Consider the following 12154-nt stretch of genomic DNA (forward strand, 5'->3'; position numbering starts at 1 on the left):
TCTATCCCAGCATGCATTTAATCTATCCCAGCATGCACTGGTCCAGCATAAAACACTGATTTCTTCAGGGACCAGCTCCATTTTAGTACACAAGGAGGATCTTGTGAGGGTAGAACATGTGTTCATTCTGGGGGATATTCCCAAAATAACTGAAGGTCCTGGAAGGATGCTAAGAGGTTTACACACTCATCTGTACTGGCAGATGGCTCCTGTCTTATGCAGGGGTGGTGCTACAAGGTGACCTTGACTACATACCTCATAAAGGTCTATGATGATGTTTCCCTCCAGTCCCCGGCTGCTCTTCACATTCTCCAAGGCCAGCGTGAAGTAGACACCTCGGGTGTCAGATATATAAAGGTTGTACGTATCGTTCTGGTTCCACTCCTGCACAGCTGCAAACACCTGATTCTCATCCGTGCTAATAATATGCATGTCCTGTTAGAGGAAGACAAAAGGCCTATTACCGTGGATCTTTATATGTCTTTGCCCTTTGGGACACACAGTAATTACTGTGACTTATGAAAGAGTCGAGAAGGAGCATGAGTTATAGAAGACGTTAAACAATTTTCTGTTAGACCAAGCCAATAAATTACCACCAACGTGACTTTGCTGGGGGGTTTTCAATGGCCACAGGGTGGGTTAAGGGTCTCTGCAGTCCTTGTTCTCAGTAGCTTCAAGGAGTTCCATCCAGCTTCATTTTTTATTTATGAATTTGAAAGTCAATTTTATCATGCCTGAAAGATTCATGAGCTGGAGCCTGAAATCCTATCTTTGTCCACCGAGTAAGGTATAGTAAGAGTAGTAGGAGTGCTAGCTTCCCTCACACTACAGAAGCCTGAGTCCTGAGCAGGAGGAAAACCACTTGCAGGAGGATGGAACGAGCTCAAATCTCCACCACATCTCTCCTGAGACTGCCAACCTTGGTAGCGCTTTTTGCTAATGGCCAGGATGAATTTAGCAACCGGACACTTGTCTGCTGAGAACTGGATTGGGATCCACTAGCTTACTTACCGTGGGCCACCAACCAGCTGTCATCTGAGCTGGATTGCAGCTGGTGGCCAAGACCTTAACAGCTTCATGGCCCAACATCAGTCTCCCTCTTTTAGTTTAATACTAAGACATTTTCCAAACACCACTAATGTTGCTTAATATTCTCTTGGAGAGGGCTCGTTTCCACATTTCAGAGGGCAGATCAGGCTCTAGGCCCATTGAACCCTTGCCATCTCTGGTGACTCAGCCAAAGTTGGGGTCACTTAGGGTTCATCTAAACAAACAGTGTGGGGCAAGCTGGGATGTAAATCTACAGCACATTAGTGTGCCATGCACTAATTGTCCATGTGGACTCAGGTACCATGCACGACATTTTCCCAGTGCACACTGATCTACTCCCATTTCAAAGCAGGCAAATTAAAGTACACCAGGGAAATTCTAGTGCATGGCATTTGGGTCCACAGGGAAAGGGTGTGGCACATTAGTGCACTGTAGGTTTACACCCCAGCTTGCCACAAACTCAACTGGTGGTCTAGACAAAGCCTTAGCAATGACGGTGTTTTTCGGTTGCCAACAGCATTTTGGCAAAGTAAGGCTCCTAATGTATCTATTTTAAATCTCTGGGAAGTGAATTCCCCAGGATCCCAAGGAATCTCAATTAATCCCTTTTCTAATTCTGCACCAAGGAACTTTTAAGACCGGCTCGTCCACAGATATTGTGGGACTTTATCTTTGTCCACAAACAAACTATTTAACCGATGCCCAAAGAGGCGGGAGAGACTATAAGGTAATTTATCTGAGTGAATGTCTACACTGCAGTCAAATGTGAGAGTGCAGCTCAGGTCAGCACACCTGTGCTAGCATCCCAGATGGCTTATCGTAAAATAAGGTTGGGGAGAGTGTTTGGGGGAAACTGTCAATCCAACGTACCCTTCCTATACAGAATGCACCTGAATCTTCTGTGCTATCCTACATGGATCGTTTAGGAAGATTAGATAGAGCTGTTTCAGGGTAACCTCAGACAGCCCCTCAAAGTGACACCAGGAGGGAACCTTTCAGAGCCTCTGCCCTAACAGGTCTGAGCCTGCACCTGTGAAATTGATGGGAGCTTTGCCACTGACCTCAATGGGGGCAAGATCTGAATCAGGATGCCTGGTTCATCCCGAACCTTTTTTTTTTTAATTCCTTGAACCCTAAAAATGTATTAAATTCACTCTGGCAATGGACTGATGAAGAAATGTAAGAATAAAGCAAATCACCCCAGCAACTCAATCTACTTGACCAGTGAAAGTGGAGATGTTGCATTATCCATAGTGCTAGCCTAACAAATATCCAACTCTGGCAGGGTTCATTAATCAACAGCTGACAGGACAGTTATTACTGCAAGAGATGATTGTACTGGCGACCAAAGGCAGAGTAAACAAGGATCCTTTATGCTTCTAAAAAGACTTCACTATGACACCTTGCTTACAAGCAGTTTCCATTTTTAAAATGACAAAAAGCAGTCATGGTTTTATACGGCATATCAGAACTAGAGGGCTGCCCCACACCCCTTTCCACAGAGGCCAACAATCCATGATAACATCAGCCAATAAAGGGCATTGATAGCGATGCAGCTACTGTCTCCTGCCTCCTGTCATAGCATGGGGCATCTTCTGACGGCAATCCATGAAGTGGCCGCCTAGACGCTGCTGCTTTAGGATAGAGAGCTGGATGGTTCCCAGTTTTTAATGGGGCATCCCAGTGATGGGACAGCTGTCTCCAGAAACTGTTTGTTCCAATCTACTGAAGAACAGCCACGAGAAAATACGTTTGCATGGTGATGGCAGCCAAACACAGCGCCCCGTGGTTGGATCTAGTGTGGAGTCCAGTGTGGGTTTGTTCCGATTCAGTATGCGGCAGACAAGGAGCAAATCCTCCACTGCTGCTGAGATGAGGCATCTTTCTGCCCCAGGACCAAGAGTGCACTTCCTAATCTGTCAGCCCGTCCCAGCAAGTGGTGCACAAAAGAATCCTATTACACCCCGAGGACTGATTGGATGCATTTAGTGCTGGTGAAAGAGCTGGCAAGGCCCATCCAGGAACAGTGCTGCTACCAGAACCACCAGCTTCCCTGACATACAATGCCACCCCTAACTCTTCAGTTCTAGGCATCTCCAGAGCAGTGACTATCAGCCATGCAGCAGTTTTGTGTGCTCTAAGCATTCCAAGGGCGAGATTATCTTATACACAGCTTCCTTTGTAGAGGGGCTGGAGGCTCTTAGGGAGCCAATCATACCTCCTTGAGTCCTTGCCCCGTTCCAGGCACAGATAAAAAGGGGACTAAGGGAACGTCTACACTACAAAGTAGGGGCGTGACTCCTCAGCTTGCACACAGAGCGTTAAGTATAAACAGTAGCGTAGCCACGGTAGAATGCGCCGTGACAGCAAGTAGGTACCCAGTCGTTCCAAGAACAGTTGTACTCTACGCAGCTAAGCCATGCCACTGCTGGCTATCCTGTCACAGCGACACCCCTCTTTACACTCATGCTAGTTCTCATCGAGTTTCTATGAGAAGTGAATGTGAGCTGATCACAGCCCTGCCTTGTAGGGTAGACATAACCTAAGGGTGCTCTACATTGCACTAGATGGCTATGTTCCCTCAGGGACCACACACCTGCTGGGGATTGCCGAAGTACATGGTATTCTGGCCTTTCCCCCTCTCCCTCTCTGTTCTTATGTTATAGAATCATAGAAATGAATGTAGGGCTGGAAGGGACCCCAGGAGGTCATCTAGTCCCTCCCCCCATGCTGAGGCAGGACGAAAACCATCCCTGACCAGTGTTTGTCGAGCCTGTTCTTAACACCCTCTAATAATGGGGATTCCACAACCTCCCTAGGTAACCTGTTCCAGGCCTTAACTACCCTTAGACGTAGGAAGTTTGTCCTATCTAACCTAAATCTCCCTTGCTGCAGATCAAGCTGATTACTTCTTGCCATACCTTCAGCAGACATGGAAAACAATCGATCACCATCCTCTTTATAATAACTTCTTACATATTTGAAGCCTGTTTCCCCTCAGACTTCTCTTTTCAAGACTAAATATGCCCCATTCTCTCCTCATGGGTCATGCTTTCTAAATGTCTTAGGTACGGCCCATGAAACACAGAGCTTCATAAGGCATGTGCAAGAGGCAAAATCTCCACCTTAGGAGAACAGAGCAAGACTTGTGAGAGGTGTTAGATGCAGGCTGGTCAGGTTATAATTGGCTCTAACTGGCACTCACCACTAGCTGTAACATTCTCTGAGTTCAGGTGGGTGAATTCACTTCAGTGTATTCCTCCCTGCCTTTCTAAGTATCACCGAAAGGCAAGAAAATGTTCACAACCTGTTCCTTTTTTTCCCAGAGCCCTATCGGTCAATGTAAGTGAGGGGCAAACACACCAGCATGTACTTTTGGGGACTAGCTTTTGGGTCGATCCTCAAAACCTGAGTGACCACAGCAAATGGCAATCAGCAGAAGTGAATTCCCCTGTAGCTCTGGTCCATGTCACAAACAAACCACAGCTCCTCCACTGCGCTGTTTAAGATGCTGCACATCTCAAGACTATGTTGATAACAGGTTCATTTACCTTTGGTAGTGAGTATTTGGGCAATTTAATTTGAGCGAAGGGTTCCCTTTTGTACGACACATAGTAATTCGCTCTTCCACCAGCTGTCACCTGTGTAAAGACAAAAGACAGACACTGAATACCCCTCTGAATACACACCATGCTGACACCCCCCAGCAGGGCTCAGTCGCTTGTCTTTCAGCTCAGAGATGCCTATTGGGGCTGCAAAAATTTGGATAGCATTTCCAGACCTGGAAGGCCTGAGATCTGACTTACTAAAATCATGTTATTCCAAATTTCATCTAGTTTCCCCACACTTCAATTCTGACATGATTTTAACAACGGATATGTGGCCGGCCATGGATGAGGGGCAGGAGAGTTTGGTAGTGAAGGACTTGGCCCAAGGACATAATCCAGGTTCTCTACCACAGACTCCTGTGTGACCTTGGACATATCACTTAATCTCTCCGTGCCTCAGTTCCCCCGGTAAAGTGGAGGTAGTAATACCTGCTGCTCTTGTCTATTTGCACGGTAAGCTCTTTGAGACACGGACTCTCTTCTAAGGCTACATCTACACTGCAAGTGCCCCGCAGCAGCTGTGCCCCGGGAGCACGTCTGGTGAAGACGGTCTAAGCCTACAGGAGAGAGCTCTCCTCTAGAGTTAATCACGCCACTTCCCATGAGAGGCGGTCGCTATGTCAGCAGGAGACGCTCACCCACCAACATAGCGCTGTCTACACCAGCGTTTAGGTCGGTATAATTTACGTCACTCGGGGCGGGTGGAGGGATTATTCACACCCCTGAGTGACGAAAGTTATACCGAAGTAAGTTCTCGTGTAGACAAGGTCTTACTATAGGCATGCCTACATTGTAATCAAGAGGCACAATGGCAGCACATGGAGACCTAACTGAGCTAGCTTTGATCTAGGTAGAGCAAGTATTTACCCAGCGTTCTGGACAGGCAGGGCGAGCAGCCCATGCAGCCACCCTACCGCCACAGCTTCGCTGCTCTTGTTACTCGAGCTAGCTCCGGTATGTCTACTTGTGCTGCAATCACACCTCCAGAAAACATCCTGTGAATCTGGGCAGTGCCTAGCAGAATAGCTCCATGATCTTGGAGCAATCTGCAGTGCTGCCAGAGGGCACTGCTATCATGCAAATAATAAACAAGACGCATGAATTCTTTTACCATCTGGAAACTGGGTTCAAAGCTTACAGATGCTTGATATAGCTAAAAGAGTGGTTTCTCAGAAATAGCATTGCCTTTGAGATAGGCCGGGGGGTGGGGGAGAGATGAAAGTAATCAGAATGATGTGATCTTATGGACTGAATGCTCACTATCTGTCAAGGCTAGGTATAAATGCCATACACTGATGAGAAGTAAGAGTCTCAGCTTTCCAATCTTATGTTACATTTGTGCCTAGCCCCTGATCATTTGTGAGATACTGGATTTTATACTGTCATTAATCCCTCAGTCTTCCGGGGAAGGTTCTTTTTGGCATTAGTCCAGGGCTGACGATGCCACGTCTCTGACTGGTGCAATTTCCATTCTCTGATGCTTTGGCAAGCTTACAGATTTTCAGATAATACAATACACAACACTCCTTTTATTACACAAAACATGATTTACTGGCTTTTTAAGCTTCCAGTAAGCAAACAGAAAGGACACAGATTCTCCCACAGGTAATTTTTCTTCATATCTGGCAGTGATATTTCAGAATAGACTTATAGAGTACATTGCTATAGCATCAATTATAATCTCAGCAATGATATCATCTGTAGACTGTGGCATTTTCCCCTAGAAGAGCTGCCACTCAAAGGTCCTGGTAATACAGGTTGCATGCATCATGAATTTGTTATCTGATCACCTCAGGACGAGGCGTTTCCATTGACAACTTAAGAAAATAAGTTGGAAATACAGCAAAACACAGCTAAGTAGAATTCTTCCCTTTAAGTGTTTGTTGTTGTTATTAATAATAGCCTCGTACCTAGAGGCCCAAACCAAGACAAAAGAATGATCACTGTGCAAACACATAGTGAGAGACAGACAAGAGACAGAAGATATGGGAGGGTAAACACAGACACAGAGCAGTAAAGTGATGTGGGCACTGGTGCACCTCAGTGGCACCTGTTCTCTGCCTGTAGCACTTAATAGTTTAATCTCCTGGGGGTATGTTGGTCTAATTCTGGCTGCTGGGCTTGGTATGGGGGTGACTGGCTGGTGTTTAATGGCCTGGGAGAGAGAGAAGGTCAGACTCGACAGTCTTTGTCCCTTCTGGTCGTAAATTCTATGAATTCCCCAAGGCCATTGGCAGATTTAGTAATAGACACTGGCCATTCCAGATAAACTCAAGAGTGGTCAAGTAACATCTCCAGGGCATAACCTCCTGATGTGATGATGGTGCAAATGCTGTGAGGGTTATTTCAGGAGGACAACCTTGCTGTCTGGCCATCACCCCATCACAACAAGGATTACCCTGGAGAAAGCAGGGTGGGTGTTCACTCAACTCTCAATTTGTATTTTAGAAGCAAAATTCAGACCTATACTAACTATAAGCTCATCTTGTATCAACTACATACAGCCAACCTAATACAGTCTTTCTCATTATTCCTCAGGCCACAGTAGACTTTCTCCTCCTATCCTTTCTCGTGCTGTTGCCTTCTACTGCGTGAGCCAGATCCCCAACTGGTGTAAATCAGCATAGTCCCACTGAAGTAAATCAAGTTACACCATCTGAGGGTCTGGCCTAGGATTATAACACCAGCTAGTGACCACGGAGCACAGAACAAAGGGAATGAATGCATTCCGAAACAGGGGGACCACTAGTCAGGACTTCTGGGTTCAATTCCCAGCTCTTCTGAACAGCTGTGACACAGCATAAGCAAGTAATTAAAGTGTTTTGAAGTGAGGATAACAATATGTATGTACCTCACAGGGGGGTTGTGAGGCTCAATCAGCGCTTGTGAGCACTTTAAGGTCTTCAGATCAATGCTATACAGGTGCAAAATATAATAATAATTATTCACTAGGGTATCTGCCACAATAATTGATGACCAGATGCAAAACTGGGGCTTGAACAACTAGGGTAGTTCCCTCTGCATTAGCTAGACTCCTTTTGAATTTTGTATCTGATGCTTCATTTTGGTGAAAACTTGAACTAGAGCCCACTGTGGTCTGTAGGTAGCAGCCCTACAAAGACAACTAATGGGAAGTCTCCCGCCATCTCCACCGGCAAGAGCTATATAAAGCTTATCTCAGCTGGGACCTGATTTTTGCATGATTTATACCCATGCTAATAGAGTCCCAAAAATGATCAGCATTCATGAAGTCTGGTAGGGTGGGAGGGAATGAATTTAGGGAGGCCCCTTTCCATAGACTGATAGAACTGAAAGGGACCTCGAGAGGTCGTCTAGTCCAGTCCCCTGCACTCATGGCAGGACTAAGTATTATCTAGACCATCCCGGACAGGTGTTTGTCTAACCTGTTCTTAAAAATCTCCAATGATGGAGATTCCACAACCTCCCTAGGCAATTTATTCCAGTGCTTAACCACCCTCAAAGTTAGAAGTTTTTCCTAATGTCCAACCTAAACCTCCCTTGCTGCAATTTAAGCCCATTGGTTCTTGTTCTGTCCCCAGAGGTTAAGAAAAACAAATTTTCTTCCTCCTCCTTGTAACAGCCTTTTACATACTTGAAAACTGTTATCATGTCCCCTCTCAGTCTTCTCTTTTCTAGACTAAACAAACCCAATTTTTTTCAATCTTCCTTCATAGGTCATGTTTTCTAGACCTTTAATTATTTTTGTTGCTCTTCTCAGAACTCTCTCCAATTTGTCCACATCCTTCCTGAAACGTGGCACCCAGAACTGGACACAATATGCCAGTTGAGGCCTAATCAGTGCAGAGTACAGCGGAAGAATTACTTCTTGTGTCTTGCTTACAACACTCTGGCTAATACATCCCAGAAGGATGTTCACTTTTTTTGCCACAGCGTTACACTGTGGACTCATATTAAGCTTGTCGTCAACTATGACTCCCAGATCCCTTTCTGCAGTACTCCTTCCTAGGCAGTCATTTCCCATTTTGTATGTGTGCAACTGATTGTTCCTTCCTAAGTGCAGTACTTTGCATTAGTCTTTATTGAATATCATCCTATTTACTTCAGACCATTTCTCCAGTTTGTCCAGATCACTTTGAATTTTAATCCTATCCTCCAAAGCGCTTTCAACCCCTCCCAGCTTGGTATCGTCCACAAACTTGATAAGTGTACTCTCTATGCCAGTATCTAAATCATTGATGAAGATATTGAACAGAACCAGACCTACAAATTTTTCCTAGAAACAAACTTGCTGGCATTGTAAATCCAGGAGATTATTATACCTTTTCCCACCAACACTGCTTTTTACTTCACATTTGATGAATGTCACCCAATTATTTGCTCTATGCTCATCAGTCATGCTCAGCACAGAATTAGCTGGGTTTGTCTTTTTCCTTCTCCTTTGCTAATGACTGGCTCATTAATCTAATTTTCTGGATTTCTATTTTACAGGTTTAATTGTGATGCTGGCCAGTGGAAAGGATTCCTTCGAAGAAATGTGTTTGCTATTAAACACCACAGTCTTTCCTGACTTGTGTTCTCTTTCCAGGGCTGGCTCTACCTCCTCTTCAAATCTGTTCTCACTTGTGTTTCTAGAGTAGGCTGGGTTTGCTCTTGGTTTTATTTACTTTGGTAGCCACATGAGAACATGGGAAACTTCCATAGAAACAAGAAATTACATATGCTGGCCCATCACACATCATGACTCACTTGATAATTCTATAGCCTCTATCAGAAATGGATGACAACTGGCAGGCTTTCATGCACGTAAACAGAATTATGCAATAATTACTACGGAATCCAATCAGCTCCGAATTTTCTGTGGTGTGAAAAGAACAACGCTCAACTCCTGCACCCTAATGCTCTATTGAAGGAAATGGTTTTTCATCCCTTTTTCTTAAGCCTAAGGCAGAAGAAACTTTGCTTAACTAAAAATTACATAGGCCATTTGACAGGAGCCTAGGGACTGAAAAAAAATATGCCACTGCCTTTGGTATCCAGAGTCCCACTGTGATCCAAGCAGCCAGAAGTGGCCCTCAAAGACTAGAGATCCCAGCATGCAGTGCTCTATTTTTTTCTCAACTGTAGTCTTTAGTAGCCACCCCTCTTTGTGGTCACAAGTGGCGTTTTAGAACAACCTGAGGTCCATAGCGCTAAGCTGGCTTGTAACCACTGTCCTAAGGAGTATCTATCCTCTTCCCGATGCTCAGATAATTTGCAGAAATGCTGAAGGAACACACACGTGCTAGTAGCCAAGCAATGGTTGGAGCTGGGCATAGAACAGGCAAAGGAACGGTCACACTGCTTTGCCAAGGGCCTGTTTCCTGAGCTTAAGGCATGTAAGGAGCTGCAGGACTAGATTCCAGGTCTGCAGGACTCTGAATGACTGATGCTTCCACACTGCCAAACTGCAGCGACAGCAGAGCTGTGATACATCCCCTATAAACCGTGTTGGGGGACGAAGCACCACAGGAAATGCCAACCACAGAAGATCCAATTGACAGCACTCCCCAAAAACTCTGATTGGCCCCAGCACACTACTTAAGCATGGAGGGAGTTCCAGGAAGCTATCTGGGCAACCTGGAAGTACTTGGCCTGTTACTGGAACAGACCCTGCGGTCGTTCCCTGCTTCGGACTCTGTCTCTGTTCTTTAGCTCCGATTCCTGACTTGACTCCACTTTGACCCTTGGCTTGACTCCTGATCCCTGACTCGGGCTTGAACCCCTGACTCGACTTCTGGCTCCTACTCCTGCTTTGACCTCTAGGCCTGACTCCTGGTCTCGTCTACTAAGCCAGACCTTCCACATGCCAATCGTGACAGGGCAGCCCCAGTACTCTATACTCTGGCCTCCCTTCTGCACAGATCATGGAGTTGAATGGTTCATGACAATGGGGAAGGGACACGTGTCTAGTAGAGAAGCGGGACTGAAGTGACCAACGGATGGTGTGTTCGGAAGGACAAAGAATCTAGTCCAGACATGGCATTGGCCAGCAGGCTAAGCATTTAGGTATTTAGGTATTTAAGATTTCACTGGGAGTTAGGCAGTGGAATAGCTTTGAGGATTTGTGTCTAAGGTACTACTCCTCTGACTAAACATAACACAAAACTAGTATTTTACCAGCCAAAATGGGATAGTTTCCTATGGCCCAACTTTTTCATCGTTTCTTTTTCTTCAGTGCAGTGAATGGGGACAACTGCTATATTATAAAAGTAAACTCCCAGCTTCCTTCTGTCAGTCATTCTTTGGATAGTAGTTTAGAATAAGGCACTGGGCACCTGTTTACTGAGAATTATTGCCTTCAGCGAACCCCCTTGCTTTTTGATCACAGGGAGCCAGCCCTTCCCAGTAATGAAATTACGCTATAATGAGAGGGCAGAAGCCCAAAGCGCAGAAGCAGTGGTAGAATGCCACAGCATTCTCTGTATTGAATTTGGAAATGTAGCATAGTAGGATCATGCCCTATTAAGCCTATAGGTTGTTATGTTGCCTACTTTAGTATGGAATTGTGTTTTCATGGCATGTAGGTGTCTATATATGCTATACATTAGCTATGTATCTGTCTAGGTTTTTGAGGCCTGGCCTGACAAAGCCCTGGCTGGGATGATTTAGTTGGGGTTGGTCCTGTTTTGAGCAGGAGGTTGGACCAGATGACTTCCTGAGGTCTTCTTCCAACCTTGATATCCTATGATTCTATAGGGTAGACACATAAAGGGCTTAATGTTTCTAGGTTCTGAGCAGCCTACTACAGCAGTCAGTCAGGTAAATGAAGTTAGCACACAGTCACATTACCCGAGATGCTGTCCTCTCTGCTTTGAATAAGATACACTGTGGTAGCTCAGATACATCTATGCAGTATATAGGGGTAAAATACTCGACTTTTTAATGACAACTCGTGTAGTAAACGTGCACAGAGTTACACCCAAGACATCAAACAGACAACACAGGCAGCATTACAGCTGGAAACCATACAATTTCCCTGCCCAGAAACTGACTCGAAACGCACATGATTGTACACATTAAATCTCTTTTTGAAGGATTTTCAGAGGAAACATTTTTCAGTCTGCCAAGCACTTTACATCTCCTGCTGCAAATGCAGCTGATGTCTCAGACAACGTGTCGAGGGAGGAGTAGGGAGGGGACAAAGAGAGAAATAAAAGAAACGATGGAATAAAAGCCTCCTAGAAACAAAATAAAAGACCAAAAAAAAGGGAAAAGTTCATCAATTTTTACCAACAGCTGTTGAGCTTTGAGTTCCAAATTCAATAATATTTGCCATGGTAAAGATGAAATAGTTCCAGGAATGGGGAAAGTAGTCGGGCCACCAAATAAGAAAGCACCTAACTACACATTCCTTTATGGCACTGCCTTATAAAAGGTTTTAACTAGCATGTCTCTAGGATTCTTGTCTCCCCCATTGGAGCTTCGTTTTGTATTTTAAATGGGTGTAGCAGAAGATCAGCTGTGGCAGGCATTAT

General features: G+C 45.1%; 1 protein-coding gene across 1 annotated transcript in view; it reads right to left on the minus strand.

Moving 5' to 3' along the window:
- The window catches only part of SORCS3 (sortilin related VPS10 domain containing receptor 3), a gene marked incomplete at its 5' end in the record, with an annotated part of 489210 nt that overhangs the window by 94975 nt on the left and 382081 nt on the right, over positions 1-12154 (minus strand). Inside the window, 2 exons of the mRNA XM_084635451.1 lie at positions 256-435; positions 4602-4691. Of these exons, the coding sequence (XP_084491577.1) occupies positions 256-435; positions 4602-4691 (270 nt within the window). The remainder of the gene's footprint in view (positions 1-255; positions 436-4601; positions 4692-12154) is intronic.

Source organism: Lepidochelys olivacea (assembly GCF_965140295.1).
Source record: "Lepidochelys olivacea isolate rLepOli2 genome assembly, chromosome: 7".
Lineage (NCBI taxonomy): Eukaryota > Metazoa > Chordata > Testudines > Cheloniidae > Lepidochelys > Lepidochelys olivacea.